The sequence below is a fragment of the Xiphophorus hellerii genome, chromosome 1 (assembly GCF_003331165.1).
Source record: "Xiphophorus hellerii strain 12219 chromosome 1, Xiphophorus_hellerii-4.1, whole genome shotgun sequence".
NCBI lineage: Eukaryota > Metazoa > Chordata > Actinopteri > Cyprinodontiformes > Poeciliidae > Xiphophorus > Xiphophorus hellerii.
The window spans coordinates 446,505-473,145 of record NC_045672.1 but is presented as its reverse complement, the minus strand read 5'-3'; the positions used below and the strand labels follow the sequence as shown (position 1 = coordinate 473,145).

Sequence of the window (26,641 nt, the reverse complement as noted above, 5' to 3'; positions counted from 1 at the left end):
TTGCTGTCTTGGTCACAGATGCGCCAGCAAGACGTGCACCAACAATTTGTCCTCTTTTGAACTCTGGTATGTCACCCATAATGTTGTGTGCATTGCAATATTTTGAGCAAAACTGGGCTCTTACCCTGCTAATTGGACCTTCACACTCTGCTCTTATTGGTTCAATGTGCAATTAATGAAGATTAGCCACCAGGCTGGTCCAATTTAGCCATGAAACCTCCCACACTAAAATGAGAGGTGTTTCAGTTTCATTGTCCAACCCCTGTAATTCAGATTACAGTTGCATATCTTTCTATTTGAGGAGATGAAACCATAAAAAGGCATTTCTGCTTTATGATATACTCGAAACAGAAACAACAACTTTCTCCTACTTTTTCCCATATTCTTTGTTTACTCCCACTGCCTCTGTTGTTGTTTTCCCTCCTTGTACTGCAGTTACGTCTGGCACACCTCAGCTAATTCTCATTTTTCTATCCGATTGCTTTGCTTCACGCAGGCCTTCCTGTGGTGTGAATTGTTGTTTTCTCTAAGTAGGTCTTCAGAGCCGTCGTTATTGTCTGCTTCTTTCGCTCTTCCTTGTTATCATCTGGCAAGTGGTTGTTTACGCTCGACGCGCTCAACTTTTCCTTCTTTGGCAAAGCCAGATGGAGTGAAAGAGCAACAGAAAGTAACTCCATCTCACAGCAGCAGGAGCTGAAGCCGGGTGCTGGGTTGCTGAGAGATGGATGCGTAGATCCGCTGGCAGAAGGTTGGTCGTATAAATCGGGAGCGAGTTGCCCGTGTTTCCCTCAGAAGGGCCAAGGCTCAGGGGAGCAGATGGCCCTGATGCTTCTCTAAATCTCCCTGCAGCCATTTCATCTAAAACCTTGGGCCAAACCCGTTTGATTTATCCACGCTGCTAGCTTTTGCGGCAAACAAGCTATTCTTTTTGTAATTACCCTACTTGCTCAGCTAGAGAAAAGCATGGGTTCTGGAAGCAGTCCTTCTCAGTTAATGGGAGGTAATGGTCTTTCTCTCAGATAATGGTCTGGCTGGCGGCTTAGGCACTGCGTCATGCAGAGACACTGCGTGAATTACGATAAAACCCTTGTTTACTCAGTTGCAAGTCTCTGCAAGCCTCTGCATTGTGCTGCTAGAAATCAATCCGAGTCCTGGCCGGTGGTCACCCTGCCTTTTTAACCAAACCAATCTGTCCCTCTCTTAAAATTCCCCGGCATTGTCATTCCCCGTGCCGCTGCCAAAGGTCTTTGGAAACCATTCCCTCTTATTTTTCTGCTACTTATTCTCTTTCTTCCTTTCCCGATGATTGGTTGTTTCAGCCTTGGCGTGTGTTGAATGACTCGCCCAGAATTGGCAGTGATTTAATGGGTTGCAGTTCCACATAAATCCTTTTGTCTTTCTGCATCCTGGAAGCATGGACAGCAGGATAAAGCCAGAGTTTCCACGCGGTAAAACCGTGGTCCCGCACATCTTCAGGCCCATTTCATTATGATGCGTGTACTGATAAGGCAGGGTGAGGCCGGAGCAGGTTCCTCTGGAGGAAGGCAGCTCATCAAGGCGATGGTCTCTTCATCTATTTGCTTGTCTTCTCTTCACATCCAAGGTTCTGCCCTGTCCTGCTCTCCTCTCCAGGGTCAGTGATATTATCTCTGAAGCACCACTGCTTTGTTTCCAACTTCCAACCCAACAAACATAAAACACAGAGATGTCTCTAACAGGACATTAAGCTTTATTTGCTTGGATAAGGTACGGGTGTGACAACAGATCCATCTTAAAAGGTGAAATTTTACACACATTTTGAGAAAAACTTTCCAACTATTTTCAGATTTGTCGCAGTGGAATGAGGACAACGTTTTCAAGCAATGAATTAATAGTTTGAGTATGAAACTCAAACTATTAATAACATTGCATTATTTTTATCTCATCCTGAGATGGCTCTAATGTTTAAAAAGACGTTATTGATGTTCTTATTGTGTTTTCACAAACAAAACCAAGGTGGGACAAATCTCAGTGTGTGTTTTAAAGTATCTCAGTTCAGTGTAGTTTTACTGCACAGATCAATTAGCCAACTGATAAATCAGCACTAATTTCCTTCATTTTGGGTGATCAGTGATCAGCTGATACTTCGACATGGAGCCAGTCTGATCCACTGATCTTACCTACCTGAGCAAAGGTCTAAACATCAGACCTCTGTCCTCTTCTGCTCTGGTTCAACTGTTAGCCCCGCCCACCAGGTTAACACCACTCACCAGGTTAACATCACTCACCAGGTTAATACCGCTCACCAGGTTAATATCACTCACCATGTTAACATCACTCACCAGATTAATACCGCTCACCGGGTTAACATCACTCACCAGGTTAATACCGCTCACCAGGTTAACATCACTCACCAGGTTAACATCACTCACCAGGTTAATACCGCTCACCGGGTTAACACCACTCACCAGGTTAACACCACTCACCAGGTTAATACCGCTCACCGGGTTAACACCACTCACCAGGTTAACACCACTCACCAGGTTAACACCACTCACCAGGTTAACACCACTCACCAGGTTAATACCGCTCACCGGGTTAACATCACTCACCAGGTTAACACCACTCACCAGGTTAATACCGCTTACCAGGTTAACATCACTCATCAGGTTAATACCGCTTACCAGGTTAACATCACTCACCAGGTTAATACCGCTCACCAGGTTAACATCACTCACCAGGTTAACACCACTCACCAGGTTAATACCGCTTACCAGGTTAACATCACTCATCAGGTTAATACCGCTTACCAGGTTAATACCGCTCACCAGGTTAATACCGCTCACCAGGTTAATACCGCTCACCAGGTTAACACCACTCACCAGGTTAATACCGCTTACCAGGTTAGCATCACTCACCAGTTTAATACCGCTCACCAGGTTAATATCACTCACCAGGTTAACATCACTCACCAGGTTAATACCGCTCACCGGGTTAACATCACTCACCAGGTTAATACCGCTCACCAGGTTAACATCACTCACCAGGTTAACATCACTCACCAGGTTAATACCGCTCACCGGGTTAACACCACTCACCAGGTTAACACCACTCACCAGGTTAATACCGCTCACCGGGTTAACACCACTCACCAGGTTAACACCACTCACCAGGTTAAAACCGCTCCCCGGGTTAACATCACTCACCAGGTTAATACCGCTCACCGGGTTAACACCACTCACCAGGTTAACACCACTCACCAGGTTAATACCGCTCACCGGGTTAACACCACTCACCAGGTTAACACCACTCACCAGGTTAACACCACTCACCAGGTTAATACCGCTCACCGGGTTAACATCACTCACCAGGTTAACACCACTCACCAGGTTAATACCGCTTACCAGGTTAACATCACTCATCAGGTTAATACCGCTTACCAGGTTAACATCACTCACCAGGTTAATACCGCTCACCAGGTTAACATCACTCACCAGGTTAACACCACTCACCAGGTTAATACCGCTCACCGGGTTAACACCACTCACCAGGTTAACACCACTCACCAGGTTAACACCACTCACCAGGTTAATACTGCTCACCGGGTTAACATCACTCACCAGGTTAACATCACTCACCAGGTTAATACCGCTCACCAGGTTAACATCACTCACCAGGTTAACATCACTCACCAGGTTAATACCGCTCACCGGGTTAACACCACTCACCAGGTTAACACCACTCACCAGGTTAATACCGCTCACCGGGTTAACACCACTCACCAGGTTAACACCACTCACCAGGTTAAAACCGCTCCCCGGGTTAACATCACTCACCAGGTTAATACCGCTCACCGGGTTAACACCACTCACCAGGTTAACACCACTCACCAGGTTAATACCGCTCACCGGGTTAACACCACTCACCAGGTTAACACCACTCACCAGGTTAACACCACTCACCAGGTTAATACCGCTCACCGGGTTAACATCACTCACCAGGTTAACACCACTCACCAGGTTAATACCGCTTACCAGGTTAACATCACTCATCAGGTTAATACCGCTTACCAGGTTAACATCACTCACCAGGTTAATACCGCTCACCAGGTTAACATCACTCACCAGGTTAACACCACTCACCAGGTTAATACCGCTCACCGGGTTAACACCACTCACCAGGTTAACACCACTCACCAGGTTAACACCACTCACCAGGTTAATACTGCTCACCGGGTTAACATCACTCACCAGGTTAACACCACTCACCAGGTTAATACCGCTTACCAGGTTAACATCACTCATCAGGTTAATACCGCTCACCAGGTTAATACCGCTCACCAGGTTAACACCACTCACCAGGTTAATACCGCTTACCAGGTTAGCATCACTCACCAGGTTAATACCGCTCACCAGGTTAATATCACTCACCAGGTTAACATCACTCACCAGGTTAATACCGCTCACCGGGTTAACATCACTCACCAGGTTAATACCGCTAAACCAGGTTAACATCACTCACCAGGTTAACATCACTCACCAGGTTAATACCGCTCACCGGGTTAACACCACTCACCAGGTTAACACCACTCACCAGGTTAACACCACTCACCAGGTTAATACCGCTCACCGGGTTAACACCACTCACCAGGTTAACACCACTCACCAGGTTAATACCGCTCACCGGGTTAACATCACTCACCAGGTTAATACCGCTCACCGGGTTAACACCACTCACCAGGTTAACACCACTCACCAGGTTAATACCGCTCACCGGGTTAACACCACTCACCAGGTTAACACCACTCACCAGGTTAACACCACTCACCAGGTTAATACCGCTCACCGGGTTAACATCACTCACCAGGTTAACACCACTCACCAGGTTAATACCGCTTACCAGGTTAACATCACTCATCAGGTTAATACCGCTTACCAGGTTAACATCACTCACCATGTTAATACCGCTCACCAGGTTAACATCACTCACCAGGTTAACACCACTCACCAGGTTAATACCGCTCACCAGGTTAACATCACTCACCAGGTTAACACCACTCACCAGGTTAATACCGCTTACCAGGTTAACATCACTCACCAGGTTAATACCGCTCACCGGGTTAACATCACTCACCAGGTTAACACCACTCACCAGGTTAACACCACTCACCAGGTTAATACCGCTTACCAGGTTAACATCACTCATCAGGTTAATACCGCTTACCAGGTTAACATCACTCACCAGGTTAACACCACTCACCAGGTTAACATCACTCACCAGGTTAACACCACTCACCAGGTTAATACCGCTTACCAGGTTAACATCACTCATCAGGTTAATACCGCTTACCAGGTTAACATCACTTACCAGGTTAATACTGCTCACCAGGTTAATACCGCTCACCAGGTTAACAACACTCACCAGGTTAATACCGCTTACCAGGTTAGCATCACTCACCAAGTTAATACCGCTCACCAGGTTAATATCACTCACCAGGTTAACATCACTCACCAGGTTAATACCGCTCACCGGGTTAACATCACTCACCAGGTTAATACCGCTCACCAGGTTAACATCACTCACCAGGTTAACATCACTCACCAGGTTAATACCGCTCACCGGGTTAACACCACTCACCAGGTTAATACCGCTCACCGGGTTAACATCACTCACCAGGTTAACACCACTCACCAGGTTAATACCGCTTACCAGGTTAACATCACTCACCAGGTTAATACCGCTCACCGGGTTAACATCACTCACCAGGTTAATACCGCTCACCGGGTTAACACCACTCACCAGGTTAACACCACTCACCAGGTTAACACCACTCACCAGGTTAATACCGCTCACCGGGTTAATACCACTCACCAGGTTAACACCACTCACCAGGTTAATACCGCTTACCAGGTTAACATCACTCACCAGGTTAATACCGCTCACCAGGTTAATACCGCTCACCAGGTTAACACCACTCACCAGGTTAATACCGCTTACCAGGTTAACATCACTCACCAGGTTAATACCGCTCACCGGGTTAACACCACTCACCAGGTTAATACCGCTCACCGGGTTAACATCACTCACCAGGTTAATACCTCTCACCGGGTTAGCACTGCCCACCACGTCATGTCCAAACGTTTGCAAGTAACAATAGTCAAGTCACCTCACTGCTGCCAACTCAGGGACTTTCTTTCTATATTTAGCAACATTTCAGATAAATTGGCCAAAATCAGAATTGGCAAATCAACCGGAAAACTTCAGTAGGTGGAGCTCTAGGGTCTAAATAGTTACATTTTAAACTGCAGTCCAGATTCCCTTAAATACACTGAAATATCCTCTAGCTTTGTGCTAATAGTTGATGCTAACAGTTAGCCATCTGCTTTATTCTCTCAGCTCTTACTGAAACATTCCTATCTCTGTTTCCTTTTTTTACCCTAAATGACAAAGTTATCAGTTTCATGAGAGTTTGTTTATTTTAGCAAATTATACAGGTTATTTTTCCTGTCATTTTGATAATCATCCATGACAGCTAATATAAGTTATCTGTCAGGGATAATTTAATAATAATAAGGTTAATGGAGTGTGGTTGGCTAGCCCGGGGCGCTGTCTTTATTCAACCAGCGAACAACTAGAGAACTACTTCCTGTCTTACTTCAAAATAAGAGTCTCAAACATAGATACGATATAATGAGCTCAATGTAATATTTGGAGCCTTCACTAATGACTTGGACTAAAATAGTAAGCAGTGCTTTGTGAAACTTACTTTAAATTGAGAAAAACCTGCAGTCTTAATATGGTGAGATTTTGTTCTATGAGATCTTATTTCATGTCTTGTTTCATGTTATTTGACCCGTAGTAAGTTAATGTAAAGGAAGAAATATTTATTAAAACTTTGAACAAAACGTTTGGCTCGTATCTTCCTTCAAAGCCGGGTCATCTCGGCGAGGAGCAGGGCAGCTGTAAAGCGAAACTACAACAAGGCGTGTTGACGTCACAGATCACAGAGTTTAATTCATAGAAAGCCACGCATGAATCAGTTAACAAAGCTGCAGAGGTACAGAGATATACATTTTATCACAAAATAAGACACACAAGGGAAGACAAACGAACACAAAGACAGACAAAGGCGCCCACGTGGAGAAAAGATGGAAAAAACTCTCTCTCGGCTTGCTGACCTGTAATTTTAAACTAAAGAGGTGTTTCCCTATTTAATATATGCAAAGAAGGCGTTCTGTTGTTCGACCAATCAGAGACCTGTTTCGGCCCCCAGAGAACCCTGGAAACTCCCCTCATTACAGCCCAGATGTCTGGTTTTTATCTAAGTAAAAGGACGGACCACTTCGTGGTCATCTCTTTCTGATACGGGCAGAGGCGCCAAAAAGTCTGTTCCCCCTATCGGAATGTAAATTTATTGCTCTGTCTTCAGCGGGGGAGGAAAAAGGGCCCTGCTTCGGCCTGCTTATTCAGCTGAATTCCCAAATGCTCAACAGAAAACTGTTCCAAATAAAAGTGTTGGCTATACCTTTACACATGTCGTATATTAGCTGTATTAAGCACCAAAATAATCATTATTTCTTAACATTAATAATCCAGAAATTTATATGTTTTCATTTTCTCTGATATTTTCTCCTCTACTTTGCTGCTTCCATGATACAAACTTTCACTGAAACAGTCCCAGTTTGTTACAATGTAAGTTATTCAGATCTACTGATTGGATAGAGTTAAAGGTAGTGGGACACTTGCTGACAGTCCTGCTAAAAATGGAGATGGAGTACTGCCCCTTCCCCACCTATTGCTGGCCACTGCCTGTGAGCTGGCTGTGGGAATCTGCTACAGTTTGTCATTAGAAAAATGCATTTGGTTTCTGATTATTGGCTGTGTGGACTGTTGGAAAAATTATTATCTAAGTTCATTTAAATTGTGAGTTTATATGTTTTCATATTATTATTCCTTTGTGTTCTTTCTTTGGCCTCTTTTTTCTTTAATGGTACATTATTAACTGTTCTCTAGATGTTTGCTTGGAGATTAGAAATGCTTACTCACTTTTCTGGTTTTATCAAACTGCCTGTCATAGACGAGTCAGCTTTGTGCCTTGTAAGAGCGTCCTAGAACATCCTGTGGCAGAATTCTCTGATGAAACTATCTGTATGACTATGTGAAGAAACCCAACCCTCTTTTCCTTGTTATGATAATAAAAAGCAGCTGAGAGGTGAGAGCCGGTGGAGTTGATCCCAGACAGTGTTTGACAGCGGTTCTCCGCGTCTGGCTCTGCTCCCCTCTTCTGCAGAAAAGTGACATGAGAGAGGTATATAGGACCCCTTCTGTCAAATTTTAATCGGAGTTTGATTGATGAGTGATTTATGACCCTAATCATTAATTGATTTTAATTTCCGGTCACATGATGCCCCTCCCCCCATCCTGCCACCCCCACCCCCCAAACCCCATCCGATATTCCTTCACCTTCTGACCTCTGTGTTTTAAAAATAATACAATTAAAGAATGAATAAACATTATGAGTTTTAAGAGAAATACAATAAGTGTTAAATAATTGAGAATAATTTCGGAAAAAAAATTTCAGTACAACTTAAAACATCAGCTCACAGACCTCAACCTTCTGGATGGGTTTTGGTCACCATGCTTATTGATTATCAGCTCACAGACCTCAACCGTCTGGATGGGTTTTGGTCACCATGCTTATTGATTATCAGCTCACAGACCTCAACCGTCTGGATGGGTTTTGGTCACCATGCTTATTGATTATCAGCTATCAGCTCTCAGGATTTGCAGCACTCCATCTGTGTGCCAGTGGCACATGTGACCACTTGTGAGCAAATTAAAGTACAGTACAATTAGAGCACAAAAAACAATAAGTGATCATCAGTATCAAGATTAATACATAGATTGTCACCTTTCCTAGATAAGTTTAGATTTATCCATGCCATCTGTGTATGTGTGTATGCGTGCATGCGTGCGGGGTGTGTGTCGGTGTGTGGGGGTGTGTGTGTCCAGGCGCAATAGTAAACACATACCTCTAAAGAAAACCTACAGTTTAACTGTTTTACTGTATTATTTATGGTAGCACGACTAGTCAGTGCTAACTATAAGTTTGTGATTTCCTTCATCACTTAAATTTTAAACTCTTATAGATTTTTTTTTCTGCAACACTTGCTAGTGTGATACATGTCAGTAAAAGTTCCTCATCTGTACATGTACTTCTTAAGAACATGTGACAGACAGTAAAGAGGCCTATGTGAGGCTACTAAAATTTAACTTTTATCTTTCCGCAGTTAAAGAATTTGTCCAGACTTTTCCAGAATTTGGCCTGGCATCATTGTGAATGATTTTGTTCAGTTTTTTTTTTTTTTCTTGCTGTTGAATCAACACTGATCTTCCCACTGCTTCATGCTTTCTCCAAAATAGTAAATCTTGGTTTAAATACATTTGAAACTCTTTTTTTCTGTAACACTTGCTAGTGTGAAACATGTTAGTAAAAGTTCCTCATCTGTAAATTTATTTCTGAAGAATATCTGACAGGGACAAAACAGGCCACGGTGAGGATACTTATATGTATCTTTCAGCTTTCCCTACAGTTGAAATTTTTCATTACTAAAACTCTTAAATGATCAATGTGAACCATCATTCTATATTAAAATAGTTAATATAATTCATATTATTTATTTAGATTTGATGTTTTAATGTGTGCCCTTGGATTTATATTGATTTATTGAATGTGTAAATATTTATCAAACTGAATGGCCATTCAGTTTTATATAGTTTTTTTCTTTTGGTGTTTGTTGCACAAATTCAAATATATGTTGGCTATCAACCAACAATTTAATCAGTGAATTTGTGTTTTTTCTTAAATACTCCCTCTCACCGAGACTTACTTACATAACATTATAATAACATTGACTAAGTTTGCTATTGGTACACTTTACCTAAAAATAAAAATTAAACATACTCACTACACAACCATGCTCCAAGAGTTGCTCACAACATGGTGAATTGTTTTGTTACCTTAAAATGATCTGCAGCTTTTGTTCCTTGGTCCTAATGATGCTGTTCACTAATGTTCTGTAACAGACAGTACAACTCTTGTAATTGATCAGCTTATAAATGATCAATGCGAAGCATCAGTATGCGCTAAAGAAGATCATATCAGTCAGATTAAGTAAAATATCATTATACTCAAAGCAATCAAAATTATATTTCTCTGAAAGGTCATTTCTCCTTTTCAGGGAACTTAGACTGTATGAAAGAAATCAGTGAAATATACTATGAAATATTTAATTTGCAGAATCCCGATAATAAAACTTCAATTATGAATTGAATGATTACATTGCATCTAGATACAAAAGAATCAACCGTTAATTAGTAATCATACTATGTAAATGACTAACAAGATCTGATCAAACAAGAAACTTGACTACCTCAAGGGATTTCTCACATTGGAGAATAAACCGTCTGACTTTCTTTAGCCAACTTTAAAACTACAGTTGACAAGGTTGTATTTAAATTTAATTTAATTTGTTTGATTGGGGCAGTGCACATTAATCAACATTACCTTAATTCATCACAGTGTAAATATGCACAATAGCTACATTTCATCCTTTGTCCAAGTAAGAACAAAAAACTTAACACATTGCTACACAATTCACAGGACAGGCAGCACACACTGTTCTACTAAAACACGTAAAACATCATCAACAAAAACAACCAACCGACAGAATCAGCATTAAAACAGGATGTAAGACCCTCTGCTGTAAGTTGTGGCAGACATTATGGTAACTGCTTTGCTTTCAGCTAGTTTAGTTTCTTTTTAAAAACTGTGAAGGTCGAGCAGCGCAGTCCTGATTCTGACCAAAGAGCAGCAACATGATTTAATATTCTGATCAGTTACCATTAAAACCACTAATGAATACAATCATTTGGTTCTGAGTAGTTCTACTGGTCCATAACTAGCTGAGTCACTGTCAGTCTGCTGAGTCTGTCAGTGATGCCTTTGGGTTGGCAGCTGAAGTGTTTTGTCAGCAGTGGTGTATTGAATGACTGTTGACATGCTAACCTGTTCCTGAATGTCCCCGCCTCCACAGACCCGTGTAAAGACAGCGAGAACAGCCTGAACACCATCTGCCGAGTCCAGGCCGTCACACGCCAGCCGCAGCTCTACAGACCGCCAGAGTCATGCCGACCAGAATCCGAGCCTCTGTGCGCCAGCGACGGCCACACCTACCCCAGCGAGTGTGCCATGACGGCCACCGGCGTGCAGAAGGGCATCAGCCTCAGGAAGATCCATGCCAGAGCTTGCGGAAAGTTGGGTAAGAGGAACGGCCTGAAAGAGTCAGAGTCATTAACTGGGCTTGCATATCCTGTACTTATTTGGCTCATTTTTTCTTTTTCAATCTCTGTGATGGAGTGTGAATCACCTCATGATGAACAAATGTTTACCATGCCATTGTTGTAGGAGGAGAAAACAACTTTCAGCTGTGTCAAATAGAGTGCTTCACAAAAGCATTCAGTTCCCCTCTGAACTTTTACACATTTCTAAAAATACAAGCTTTCATGCCATTTCATTTGGATTTATTTGATAGAAACAAAGCAGTAAATAATTCTACATTTAAAAAGCAGTGTGCATTTGTTTTCAGGCTTCTCTGAGGTAATACTTTGAGAAAACAAATGTTCCTGTAATTACAGCTGCATGTTGTTTTAATAGCTATCAACATCAATTTCAAATATTATTTGGACTTAGATCTGAACTTTAACTAGGCCATTGAATGTGCTGTGATCTAAACCCCTCCATTTAATATTAATTTGACATAAATGATTGCATAGATTTTCACACAGATGGAAATAAAAAGCCTCAGAATAAAACCTTATATTAATAAAGTTGCTTCTCATGCTAATCTACAGAGGTATTGTAGTAAAGGGTCTGAGTAGAAATGCATCTTCCTCTATTCAGATGTTAATTGTAACAGAAAAGTTTTCTTCCATCTCGTCTTTGCTTTGGTCTATCACATAAAATCAGTTTGTAACTTTCTAAGTTATTTTCCCATATCTATTGAACCTCTTGTCGTGACAGTATAGTATGAGAGACAATGTGTGACAAATTCGATCTCCTCCACCTTCTCCCAGTTCTCCCAGTGCCGACTAGAAACAACCAATCAGAACCAGTAGCTAACAGATCCTGTTGTTGAAGCGAGTGCATGAGGTTGATTGATAGCGCCAAGCCCCTCCTCCTGGCTTTGATTGGTTGTTTTTGGTGAGTTTCTTCAGACAGCAGTAGCAGCTCAGAGAGAAGATGGAAGAGATCGATGTTTTCACAGAATATCTCATAACAAACTGTCAACATGGTAAAGTGTAAAAAAAACTATATTTTTCTAAAAGTTATATACTGCAGCTTTATATTTTGGTGCAGTAAAGTGACAAGCGGTGAAAGAGGTGTGCATACTTTGTCAGGCACAGTAAATCTGTCCTTCCCAAAGTTAAACTGAAGGTTGAAACTTTATGAGAAGAAGTTGGTGTGTTCCTGTGGCTGATTTGGAGGTAAATTACGGTGAGGTCATGGGGTCTGCGCTGTATCTCAGCTGTATCACGGGCCTCCAGTCCCACCTGATAAAAGCCTCCAGGGCTGTTATCTTTGCTATTAGAACACGGGGTTTAAGCCTCAGTCAACAAAGAGCTGTCAGCTTTTACTGTACGCCTGATAGCCATCGGAGGAAATCCAATTTCGCCGTTGTGTTGTTGGCGCGGCCTGCGCAGGTTTACAGCCATAACGCGCGACAACACTAATGCACTAAGACCTTATGATACCACCAGAGACAAGAATGGATCTAAGCACAGGGCGTCCTCTGGTTCAGGCTGCACTGAAGGCTGATATCCAGATTTTGACACACTGTGCTTCCCGCTCTACCTGACAGGATGACCAGGCTGCAGGGCACATAAACCTCAGCCATTTGTGTGACCAGGTTCATGCATGTAAGCAAGTGAATCATTTATTTCCTCCAACCCCTTCCATGTTTGTGCTGCCCCGTTTTTCAAATAAAAGAATAATTCAATTTGAAACACAGATCCATGAAATCATATCCCAAAGCAAATTACAAATTGGTAACTAATGAAAATGGCCATTTTGCCTTGTAACCGTGACATTGCACAACCGCGTGGCCCTCGCACTCAGATAGAGCGGCGGCATAATTAAATGTGGCATGACAGGCTTTTAAAGAAAAGAGGAGAAGGAATTGGATGGCTGTACAAATTTAATCCACTGATCAGGAGTGAAATAAACGTGGAAATGTGGCGAGCGCCTCCAGAACAGAGGCCACCCTTCAAATTGGATTTTCTCACTTCAGTAGCAAATGTGCCGTGTCACATTACCACTATTCCTTCTGCTTCTCCTAATTCTTTCTGCAGATTCCTGCTAATATAATGGTCTGATTTTAATATAAAACCCTAAAATTTTATTTTATGACTAATGGTTGGGGTTTTTGTGTCAAAGATTTTTGGGAAACTTTATCTTCAAAGCTATAGAAGAACTTTGAGTTTAATGGTTTGGGGTGTTGGGCTGAATCATTTGTGTAGAGAGAAGTTTTTATGAAACTGAGTTAGTCAGAGAGACGGGAATACAGCATGAAAAATATTTAGTTCTCCAAACTAACCCAATTTGAAAGGTTCCATCATTTTGCTATATTCATCTTTGCTATAGATGTAATATAGCAAACTGCATCTGCTATATTATGTAATTTTATCACGATTTTATGTAGAAAGCCCAGATATAATGCCATTGGTATTTTCCAGAATAAAATCTTTCTTCTACTAAAAGTCATCTGGTTCTCCATAAATGTCTTTAATCAGACTCACAGAACGTTGTCGGTGTTTTTTATTTGCTGCCGGTTGTAAGCAAAAATCTTTGTTTCATGTTTTTATTGTATTTCTTTGGAAGGTTTGACCTGTGGTCCTGAAAGAGAAGCGTTTCCACACCCCACTGGTGACATCAGTCTATCCTGACATGTTATTACTGTTTGGATAAAAACTGATTTATTTCCCAGCGGTTCGGCCGCTCACACTGCTGGCAACGCTTCAACACTTCCCAGCTCTAAATATTTTTTCTTTTTTTCTTTTTTACGTTCGTTGTCCTTTTCCTGTGCAGCGATTAGTCCGTTACGCCACTGCCAGATCCAGCCTTATCAGCGTCCATACAGACGTATAATAAATCTGTAAAGAAAATCAACCAGAGAAGGCAGAGCGCTTCCCAGTGGTCACCGATGGGGTTGAAAACCAGAAGCATTAAGTCCAGGTCGTCCAGAAGAAGTCAGTTTGCCCCGATAGCGGTTCATTTCATCGTTTTTTCTTTTGCTTCCAGAGATGTGCAGAGAAGACTGCCTGTTCAACGCCGTGTGTGTGGTGGAGCAGAGCGGCGCCCGCTGCTCCTGTGATCCCATCGAGTGTGATGACACCTACAAGCCTCTGTGCAGCGTGGACGGGCGCACCTTCCCCAACAACTGCTGGCGCCGCAAGGCTGAGTGCCTCAGCAAGAGCCTGATCAGGACCAAACAGCCGGGGCCCTGCGGTGAGTGGAGCCCACAGAGGGCGAACATCACTTCCTGTGTTTCTGCAACCTGTTTTCTCGTCTGAATCTTCCCGGCGGGCTGCGGGTGCGTCTGAACCTTCCGGAGCTGCTTAGCTTGACAATCTCCAGAGAGTGGAGGGTTCTGTACTATAAACTAGAATATATGCATTCCCTAGAAAGTATCAGAGTGCCTTCACCTCTCATCCATGTCCCAATCCCGCCACGCTTCATTCGTTCAAACAAACCAAAACGCCACCTTCATGTTTCATTCATCCTCTTCCTTGCTCTGGTCTCCTCGTCTCTGTCTCTGTCTCTGTGTCTTGTCTAAAAGTTTTCTTTCTTGTTTCAGTGCCTCAGTCTTGTCTTTGTTGTGTGTCTGCGTGGCCGGTCCTCTGGGCCGCAGGTGGACCGCGGGGTCGACCTCATCAGGCGGACTCAGAGGGGTGAAGCCCTCCCCCTCTCTGCGTGGGGACCTAACAGCAGGGGGTCTTGTACTGTTTCCTTTTTTTCACCCCTCTCTCTCTCAGTCCATCTGCCTCCATGCGTTTGTCATTAATGTCTGTTCCTCTGTTTACCCTCCTGTAAAGACGTGACCTGTGAGGTTGGAGAAGCCTTCCCTCCTCCTGCTCTCTCTCTCTGTGTTTCTTATTTCCTGTTGAACAAAGAAGAGCTTTTTATTTTTCTGCTGCTGCCTGCCTAACTGCTGCTCACCTCTGACCCTCATTGCTGCATGCTGTGGTGTGCATCAGCTCCTCACCTTCCTGTTGCCATACAGAGTCCTTCTCTTCACCAGCAATGTGTGATAAATGCGACCAACTTACCCGATCAATGCAGAGCCCTTAGTTTTCTACCATTTGTGAACGCACCCTGCCTGTGCAAGAAATAAAAAGCAGCCACAGATGAAAATAGCCAAAACTTTAACATTTAATTGAAATCTTTAATTACTTCCAGTAGCTCTGAGGCCATAAAAATGACAACTAACCTGCTGCACTTCTACAAAAACAGAACAGGCGTTGCTATCTGAACAAATATAATGTTTTTGTCTGAGATGATAGATTGCCAAAAGTATTCACTTACTCCTCCAAACCGCTGACTTGAGCTGTTCCAGGCCCTGTGCAGGCTGCTTCTTCAAACCTCTGTGGAAAAAATGGGTTCAATTTCACAAACTGAGAGAATTCCAGCAGAATCAATAGAATACTTCCTAATATTTCATATTTAACACCTTAAGAAAAATTGTAGAAATTTACATAGATTTTAACACGTTGCCCCCCCTTCTTTTTTTTTTTTTTACATACAGTTGTCAGTGCAACCTTTGTATTTGCATGTTTCTGGTACACCCATAAACCTGACGCACCAGAGACATCCATTAACAGAGAGGACAAGGAAGCTGCTTCTCTCGGCTCACTGATCGTTAATTTTGCTTCAAAAAACAATCTGGTGGGACAGTTGAAAAGTCTATAGTTGTGTGAATGTTGTGCTAAAAGAAGTTAGCCTAGCAGTGAAGCAATTGAAGCCTGAAATAGCATCTTAATGCTAAACATGTAGCAGCTAACGCTAATGTCAGTGTCCACATTTCTAAACAATTACTCATTTAAGCAAGTTCCAGGAATGACTAGAAGGCTGAAATAAATATAAAAGCATTCTGATAGTGAAATAACCTAGATAACAAAAAACAATACTTATCTTTGTTGTTTTTTTATTCTATAATTTACTCAAAAAATATATATATTTTGTTATATGTTTTTTGGTTATTTAGTTTGGTGATTTGGACTTTGCTAGCTCGATCATCTTCCAGTTTCTTCTGAAAGTAAGATCAGTTGTGTTACTTCTTGGTCCAAACATGTAATAAAGTTCCTCATGTTTGTAGTGTTTATATTTCTAGCAAAGTTTCTTACAGGCTACATGTAGTGTCATGTTCCCTTTCAACATAAATCCAAGTGAGATGAGAGATAGGTTTCCATCATTTTCTCATGTAAAGTTAGTCTTTCTGAGGAAGTTGCACTTTTATAACTAAAAAAAAGAAAGAGATTTTTTGCTTGGTGCCCTCAGGAGAAAGGACTTTACTGGAAAAGCATACTTTGGAAAATCTGTAGTTTTTTAACAGCACTTTGAGAAGGATGAGTGAATTTTATTATCCCTGTCTCAAAGTTGGAGTCATCACCAGGTGGATTTGAGTGAATCCAGAATATGACCGAGTTGAGAGCAACCCACAGGTCAGCAGAACTCCAGCCATTTGCTGTAGCGGCTCTGGATGCTCTGCTGCTACACTTGAACCTGGCCTCACTGGCTTCACTCCCAGATATTTTACTGGGAGGCTGGGATGAAAATCCCCCACAAGAAGCCCAGAGCAAACTGAGCCAACATTTGCATTCTCACTCGCCGCCTCGGCAGAGCGTCTCTGGAAGATTTTAGGATCTTTTTTACTGGCTAAAATGGTTCCTATAGCTTTCCAGGTTCAAATTGAATCGTGTGTGCGTTAGAGAATCTATGTTATTGAATTTCCTTTAAGGAGTGATTTAATGAGCTTAGAGAGCTTCTGCTCTGTTTTGTGTTGTCATGTACAGTAACTCATAATAGACTAGTTAATTGTTTCTGTGGATTTCTGCAGTAGTATTATCTGACTAGCTCATTGTGGGTGGGGAGCAGGGTATGGAAGATGATTTGGACCACTGGGGAAAAAAGAACTTTTTTTGTCAGAAGATTAAAGTCAGAATTCTGAGGAAAAAAGTCTGAATAGTTTTGTTTTCAGTGGGCCTACTTGTCTTCCACAGGGGGGATTACTTTTTTCCGTGCATATTAGTTTTATGCAGGTTATCTTTAACCAATAACATTTCTGTCATTTACCGTAAATAAAATCAAAATCTCTCAGGGAGTCAGTACTTTTTGGTTTTTTTGATTTGTTTGATTCTGAGTGTAAAAGCCACGCATGGTTTTCCTGATGGGACCCAGTTTGCAGCTGCAAATTAATCTGATAAATAGCTAATAAATAGTCAAATAAATAGCTATGTTTTAATAAAGTCACAGAAAGCCATTGAAATATAATTTTTTTGTCCAATCTCCTTCATCATGTGGGTAATCTCCTCTAGAATTGGAAGCATCCTAACGCTAAAAGCTCCAGCTTCATGATGAATCTGCTGATGCTTTGTGGTGTCACATTACCTCAAACAGGAAGTTCACCCAGCAGACGCTCAGTGCCATGTTTGTCTCTAAGAATTGAGTCTTTGCTTATTGTTGCGACAGCGGCGCCAGCTGATCAGGGAGCACTGCTCCATCCTCAGACAGATCAGGGCGTAGATGGAAACCAAAGTTATCTGCAGTCGTCAGGGCTGCCAACAAGAACCACTCATTTGCATTATTTGGCTGCCTGAATAAATTAAAGAGTGGAAATGGCAGCGCCGGCACATGTATGTTGTCCCCCGTTTGATTATTTCTGAAAAATGATGTTTCAATTCCACTCTACTCTCATTTGTTTAGCCACTTTCTTCCTCTCCGTTCATCTTTCCTGTATTTCTCAGCTGTCAGTGACTGCTAGTATGTTTTTTTTAATGCATTTTTATTGACATTAGCATATTTTTCAAAACGCAGTGCAACAAACGACAAAGCTCCCCTCTCTTCCTGATATGCTTTTAATTAAACATCAAACACGGCAGACGTCGGAGCCCGCTGAGGCTGGTAGAACATTTACACAAATGATATTCATGCAAAAGTGGAGGTGAGAGCATTCTGGTGATGAACATGTTCAAACTCTCTTTTTCTTCCTTTTTGCTTATCTTCTCCCCCTAAGAAAGTAGCTTGTTAGGACTCCATTAATTCGGAACAGGGATCATGTGACAGGAAATGCAGCGCTGTATTCAGTGGGAAACGTTCCTCAGTTTCCTGTGCTGAGCTTCTGTTCTCATAATGAATGGCGGCGATAGAAGATAACGACACAATGACCTATGTTTGATGGTACAATGTATGATTTCCGTTGTCCATTCATACTGTAATTTGAGCATGTGTTGGTCAGTGACATTGTTGTGTGTCGTGCATCAGGAATGACACAGAAACTCGGTTTACAGAGAGGAAAATGTCATCTCTGTTCATGCTAGACATGCTGCATACGGTGATGAAATGATAACCTTAATGAGGAAGAAAATGTTTGAATAAGAACCTCGGTGATAAAGTGTCAACAATACTCCTTCATATAATTACTGAAAGCTTTATAGGAAGCATAAACACAATGTGGACTCAGCAGTCACACAGTCTGACTCAAAGCACACAATGAGAAATCAAATGAATGCATTAGGATACATCTAAACTCATGTCAACATCACTATCACCTCACCATTGGATGGTAGTAAAAACACGATTTAAAGATACTTACTACATAGTTTGATTATTTAGAAAACTAATATTTATTTTAAAATTAATTATTAGCTTGACTACAATAATATTATATATTGCTATCATAACACCTTCCGGAGCTAAAAATATACAACTAGTTAAATACTCATAACAAATATCTCATTATTTATGTCATGTCATGTTGACATGACTATTAGCTAAAACATAGAATAGAATAGAATTCAACTTTATTGTCATTGCACTGTCACAAGTACAAGCAACGAGATGTAGTTTGCATCTATCCAGAAGTGCTCTACGAGATATAAATATTTATTTACAGATGTACAAGACTATGTATGTATGGACTATAAGGGGTTATAACAAAGAGATATAGATATTGTGTATAAATATGAATATGGGAGCTGTATGCACAGATTATACAGAATATACAGATTATACAAGAATGTTAGGGAATGGATTATATATGTATATAATATGATACAAGATAAATAATGGCAGATAAAATTTACAGGTTGTATGTGTGTGTAAAGAAAACAGTCCGTGATGTGTGTGTGTGTGAGGATAGTCCATGTGTTATTGTTGTATGAGAGGATAGGGGAGTACAGTCCTTATAGTTTATGTTTTATGTCAGGAGGCGTTCAAAAGCGTGACAGCTGTGGGAAAGAAGCTGTTCCAGTGCCTGGTGGTTCTGGTCCGTAGGCTTCTGTAACGCCTCCCAGAGGGCAGGAGGGAAAAGAGTGTGTGTGCTGGGTGAGTGGAGTCCTTTGTGAATTTCCCGGCCCTTTTCAAACACCACTTCCTGTAGATGTCCTTGATGGCAGGGAGCGGTGCCCCGGCGACATACTGGGCAGTTTTCACCACCCTCTGCAGCGCCTGCCGGTCGGAGACAGAGCAGTTCCCGTACCAAGATGTAATACAGTTGGTGAGGATGCTCTCAATGGTGCAGCGGTAGAAGTTCGTGAGGATCTCTGAGGACAGGTGGTTCTTCCTCAGGGTCCTCATGAAGAAGAGGCGCTGATGCGCCTTCTTAATGAGTTTGGAGCAGCTGGTTGTCCAAGTCAGGTCCTCGGAGATGTGGACTCCCAGGAACTTAAAGGTGTCCACACGCTCCACCACTGTCCCCTTAATGTGGATGGGTGGATGTAGGTCAGCGTTCCTCCTGAAGTCCACAATAAGCTCCTTGGTCTTCTCGGTGTTCAGCTGCAGGTTGTTTTTGTCGCACCACTCAGCCAGACGGTCTACCTCCTCCCTGTAAGCGGCCTGGTCATTATCTCTGATGAGGCCGATCACCGTGGTGTCGTCTGCGAACTTGATGATGGCGTTAGAGCCATGGACAGGTCTGCAGTCGTAGGTGAAGAGGGAGTAGAGGAAGGGACTCATCACACAGCCTTGTGGCACTCCGGTGTTTATGATGATGGTGGATGAGAAGTGGTTGTCCAGCCGGACATGTTGAGGTCGACTGGTCAGGAAGTCGAGCAACCAGTTACACATGAGTGGACTGATTCCGAGGTCTGTGAGTTTGGTAATGAGTTGTGATGGGATGACAGTGTTGAATGCTGAGCTAAAATCTAAGAACAGCAGTCTGGCGTAAGTGTTCTTACTGTCCAGGTGAGAAAGGACAGAGTGCAGCGCTATAGAGACTTCATCCTCTGTGCTCCTGTTCTGCCTGTATGCAAATTGGTGGGGGTCTAGTGTGGGGGGGAGACAGGATCTGAGGTGTGCTAGGACCAGCCGCTCCAAGCACTTGGTAATGATGGGGGTAAGGGCTACCAGGCGGTAGTCATTGACTCTGGTTGGGTTGGGATTCTTGGGGATTGGGACGATGGAGGTAGACTTGAAGCAGGTCGGTACCACAGCGCGGGCCAGGGACAGGTTGAAGATGTCCGTCAGCACTCCTGCCAGCTCCCCAGAGCACGTTCTGAGGACACGTCCAGGTATGCCATCAGGACCCGCAGCCTTGTGGGATTTAATCCTGCTCAGAGCCGCTCCTACGTCAGTGGGGAGGAAAGTCAGTGGCTGTTGGCCTGGGGTGGTAGCTGCTTTGGTTGCAGTTGTGGTATTCCCTCTCTCAAAACGAGCATAGAAGTTGTTAAGTTCGTTGAGGAAGGAGACATCAGTAGAAGCGGGGGTGGTATTGGGGTTCTTGTAGTCTGTGAGAATCTGAAGGCCTTGCCACGTACATCGGGGGTTGGCGTTAGAAAAATGATCCTCCACCTTCCTTTTGTAGTGGTGTTTGGCCTTCTTGATTCCCTTCTTCAGCTCAGCCCTGGCTGCACTGTAAGTCTGTGCATGCCCTGACCTGAAGGCGATGTTGCGGGCCTTCAGCAGGAGACGAACGTCTTGGTTCATCCAGGGTTTCTGGTTGGGGTACATGGTAATGCGTTTGCAGGTGGTGACACGTTCTATGGTGGTGGAAATATGGTTCAGTACAGATGAGGCGTACTGATCCAAGTCTGTATGGTGGAAAATAGTCCAATCTGTATTCCTGAACCGGTCCTGGAGCACAGCGTCTGAGCCCTCTGGCCACACCTTCACTGTCCTCACGGTAGGTTTCACAGGTTGGATGAGTGGTAAGTACCGAGGTGTGAGGAACAGGGAGAGATGGTCTGATTGTCCGATGTTGGGGAGGGGTGTCACATTGTAGGCTCCAGCCAGATTGGAGTAGACATGGTCCAGGGTCTTGTCTCCTCTGGTGTGGCAGGAGACATGTTGGTGGAATCTGGGAAGAACTGTCTTCAAGTTGGAGTGATTGAAATCACCTGCAACAATAAAAGCAGCCTTGGGGTATTTGGTTTGGTGTTTGCTAATAGCCGCATAGAGTTCTTTCATGGCTAGCTTGGCATTAGCATCCGGGGGGGTGTACACGGCAGTCAGGATGATCGAGGTGAATTCCCTTGGGAGGTAATAAGGTCTGCATTTGACCATTAAAAACTCCACATTCTGTGAGCAGTGACTCTCTGTAGTAGCAGAGTCTGTGCACCAAGCTTTGTTAATATAAATGCACAAACCTCCGCCTCTGGTCTTGCCGGAGTCATCTGCTGTCCTGTCGGCTCGGTGTGTGTGGCGTCCACTTAGCTGGATAGCATTGTCCGGGCAGCTGTTGTTTAGCCATGTTTCGGTGAAAAACATGACGTTTGAGTCCATAATCCGTCTGTCACTCGTGATGGATAGTCGTAACTTGTCCATTTTATTAGCCAGAGAACGGACATTGGCGAGGAAAATGCTGGGTAAAGGGAGCCGGTGTGGTGCTAGCTTTAGCCTAGCTCTCACCCCTCCACGCTTACCCCGCCTTTGTTTACGTTCTCGTCGCGGCCTGCGTACACTTCCACCCGGCCGGGAGAAGTGAGCAGCCTCCGGTGTTCTGGAGATCTCTGGGATGAGTCGGAGATCGGCGATCATCATCTAAAACATTGATGCATAGTTTTAAATAAGTAGATCAAACAGGAGAACAAATGTTTGAAACTGTTTGGCCTAAAATAAACACAGAATTGATTCAAGGCAGATTCTATTTTAGCATTAAGATCAAACTTCTATGTTCTTCTTATAAAGTAACACCAAGACTGAAAAACTGTTGTTAGCTTGGTCATTAGTAGGCCTGTCACGATAGCAAATTTTGCTGAGCGATTAATTGTCTCAAAAAATTATTGCGATAAACGATAATATTGTCTGAAGACCTTTTTACACTGATTTAATGGAAATGACGTAATAATGCATGTGATTTCCTGCCAAAGATAGATACACTTTATTTTCAAAAGAATATTTAACACTGGAGCTGATAAACAAAATAAACAAAACAACCAAAAACAAAATGGATTCTCAGTCTCCATTAACAAAAAATGTACTTGATAAAAACTAAACAACATAAAGCCAAAGTGGAAATAAATACTGCATTCAACCCAAAGAGTGCAGATTATGAAGTCTGTATACTATGTTGCCCTTCAGTAATAATTAGATTTAAATAGAGAAGATGGGCACATCGACTACCTGATGCAATAATTCACACTACATGATTTTTTGCTCCTATTTTTCCCCATACAACAATCTTAGACCTTTGGTCTTTCTAAGATTGTGTGGTGTGTTACGGTAGATCCTCGTTGCCGCTCCGATCTAAATCAGGGGTTTTCACCGACTGGGATCTTAACGCAGCCTGTTGAAAGTGACAGGTAGCCAATCAGAAAGCGAGGATTCTCCTCCGTGTTTTCTGAGGGGAAATTACGTCGGGGAATCCCAAACAGCTGACACGGCGCAACCCGAAGTCCAGCCGACTTGGAAACAACATTAATGTTTATTCAACATGCAAAGAATATAGAAATGACAAGGGGAGGAGTTGGAGCGAAATTGCTACCGCAGTTGATAAACCCGGTAACTTTTCAGCTGTTCTTCATTAAGGTGACATAAATTGGTTCTAATGATTTTCATTCAGTCAGGACTTTACGCTGACACTAGCCACATGCATTGCAGGTAGATTGTAGTAAAGCATTGATTAATACCTGGTTTTAAAATTAGTTCACTGGACTTGTAGCCATTATTTTGTGCCCATTGTTGGACACCACACGGCAGGAATGAACCCGATCGAACCGTTATACTACCTAGGATTTCTGTCGGCTCATGTGTGATCTGTCAGGTTTTGAAAATGGGCCGACAATCGGCCGACAGCTCTAAGATCGTGTAGTGTGCGCTGGGCTTTACACTAAGGAAATGAGGAAGGGAGGATCAGTGGAGAGCACCGGAGTTGAGCCTTTTTTCATTCGGTGTCATCAACAGAAAGAGAAAAAGGTCGGGAGAGACGATAATGCCGATAATTGAAATGACGTCGATAGTTTTAATTTATCGTACGATTAATCGATTTATCGTTTATCGCGACAGGCCTAGTCATTAGCCATGTTTTCTGTAGCTAGCCTTTAGTAACAAGTTGATATTAATCCAAGTTAGCCGGACGGTTGTTAGCTGGAAGTAGGCAGTGTACGTTACCAGTAGCCATGGTAACACCTGTAGTTTGTAATAAGTAGTAAAACAAGAAGTAGCTTAGCCGCAGTATGAGTGTGTGTCTTTTCTGATGTCTGAATATTTACCAGGCAGCCAATTGACTTTTTATTGAGGAAAAATTGTCAAGGAATTTCTCTTTACTATTGTACACAGATGACTACGTACAGTATATGCCACATTAAGGAAAAACTAACTGTAGGTACCCTGGTTCATAATATAAAACCAAAGGCACACCCAGGCACAGTGTTTCCAGATGATGACATGTATCATCCCAGAACTTACAACAGTCCATGCTTAAACTCCAAACTAGAATTTCTTTTCTTCATCTGTGATCAGTTTGTTCATGAGAAAAGTGTTAAGAGTTTAGGAAAAGAAAAAGTTTGCTGCAAAAGAATCGCACATATTAAATTATCATGATCAGATAAATAATGATCTTTTTCTCTTTGTTCTCTCATCTCATTGGCTCGACTGCTGCATGTGACGGGATTGATCGATCACTCTGCCAGCTGTCAAACGGATGAAATTCTCCTCATCTGACAGAGCCTTAAATCTCTTTTCACGTGGGTGACAGCATCTAATGTCATCCTTCTCCCCGTCTGGACTCACACTCTCCAAGAGTGATGCAAGAACGGAGAGCACATGAGCGCTGTCCTCCTCCGGAAAACAGTTTGATTGATATCTGAGGCTTTTCACTTTAGAGATGTAAACACCACATGGCATTTAGCTGATTAGCTGGTGTCCAGGCAGAGAGAAGGCGAGCTGGTGAAGGACACCGCAGGATGTGAGTCACAGAGGGCCACACGGGTACCCAGCTCCGGATGACGAGCTGCTCAAAGCTCTGTTTGTCGTCATCAGACCAGAATAGGACATGACACCGCTGCTTACATGTTTTATTTAGTCATTTTCTGTCTCCTTGCTTATAATTCATGCTCCTCTCAACATTTAGCTCCACCAAAAATAAAAGAGTATCATTGAGAAGTAGATGGAAAATGTACATGGTTTTCAACAGTTTTTTTTACTGTCAATGTCTAAATTAATTTCCTTTAAAAAAAAAACATTATTAATCCAATGGGGAAATTACGTGTTGTAGTAACTCATACAGTTTTCTTCAGTGGTTGTATATGCTGGAGGCTGTGTGCAGCAACGATCTCCTGTAGCACTCTCTATCTGCGTTTACATTACAGATATTTGCAGATCTTTGTCTCTATTCTCTTAATGCTGAAAAAAAAAAACAGTTTCTGGATTATGGTGTGTCCATTAAATAAGATATGAAATTAAAATCACGTGTAAATAAGCTTGCTCACATGGTAAGTCATTAACAATCATGACAGTTATGGATGTAAACACTTACATCAGATATATTCATAAATCAGCCATGGTGGCGCTAGTGCTCATCATCTATTAGCCAATCAGAGGAGTCGTCAGCATCTTATTCAAGCATTAGAGTGATAAGCACCGCCCACTTGGTAGTGGCTATGTATGAGGCCTTTTGGGGGAACTCTAGTCACTAATTTTACAGAAGAACTATGAATTCAATTACACAATGTTTTATGAACTGTGATCCTGTGAGAGATCTGGTGGATCCAGCTGCACATTGTCTGAAAACACATCATCCTGCTACCACTTCCTATAGTCTTCTTCGCAGTTTCTGACAGTAGTAACATCCAGTTGTTGATCACGTGACTCGTGATCCAAAATAAATGTTTCCATTGCAGTTTTGTGAAATACACCTATTGTGATATGAATTAAAAAGCATTTCATTCAAACACAAAAACTGTCTATAGAAAAACGTGGCTTTCAGAAATTGGCGTGTTTCCATTAAGCAAATGTAGTCCACAAATCCTATTGTGGACTACATTTTGGATATAATACAATACAAATTCGATATAATACATAAAAATTTGATATAATAATAAAATAAGGAGCAGAGAGGAGTCTGTAGCTTCCCCAGTTAGCCAGGAAAAAGTGGTGGCTGAGATTCCTGAGACTGAAGCGTCTGATGAGCACATTGATTGAAAAGAGACAGAATGAACATATAAAAGGAGTGGATTTCTTTGATGCAAATACTTTTTTCATGGCTCTTTTGTCCCTTTATGTGCAGGCAGCTTAGAGTGTGAGTTTATACAACTGCAATACAGAGAAACTCAGGCAAATACGAGCCTTCTCTTCAAATATGTCGCCTGTGGCCTCTGGAGGTTAACGGAATATCACTCAGCAGTAGACACATTGTTATTGACAAAGAGTTTGTGAGGCAGAGAAGACGGGGGGAAAAATCAGTCACCTTAGGTGTCGAGAGCAGAATATTTGATCGTTTGCATGTTTATTTGATGAGTATCTCCCCCTACATGTTTGTGATTGGACTCCCAAAATACTGGTGGATTCTGGGGAAGTCGACTTGGAATGACGAGTCCTGTTGCTGCTAATCAAGTTAAGTAGAGGCAAAGCAGCGAGAGACGAAGCGACAGCAGCGAGGGACCGTCGGTCCGCTGCCGGCGCCCTGCAGGCTCAGATGGGGCAGAAACAACCTGCGTGTGGGTCAGGGCAGTTCTGATTTCTACAGACAACTGCAAATATATTTATACTCATTTCAGATTTTTCAACCACAAACTTCACTCTATTTTACTGGAATGTTCACTGATAGACCAGAGAGTCAGCAGCCTTTTCTATTCAAAAAGCCACTTTTGCCCCTAATACTACAAAACCAAACTCACCTCAGTGCAAAAACACTAAATCTTACCAAGTAGTTTTATTCAAGTTTAGTGTAAA

The 26,641-nt window shown here is 42.5% G+C and overlaps 1 protein-coding gene across 10 annotated transcripts in view; it reads left to right on the top strand.

Moving 5' to 3' along the window:
* agrn (agrin) overlaps positions 1–26,641 on the top strand; it is a 466,151-nt gene that overhangs the window by 308,058 nt on the left and 131,452 nt on the right. For all 10 annotated transcript variants that reach the window (XM_032562688.1, XM_032562681.1, XM_032562697.1 and 7 more), the window contains 2 exons: positions 11,076–11,300; positions 14,339–14,545. In XM_032562688.1, the coding sequence (XP_032418579.1) occupies positions 11,076–11,300; positions 14,339–14,545 (432 nt within the window). The remainder of the gene's footprint in view (positions 1–11,075; positions 11,301–14,338; positions 14,546–26,641) is intronic.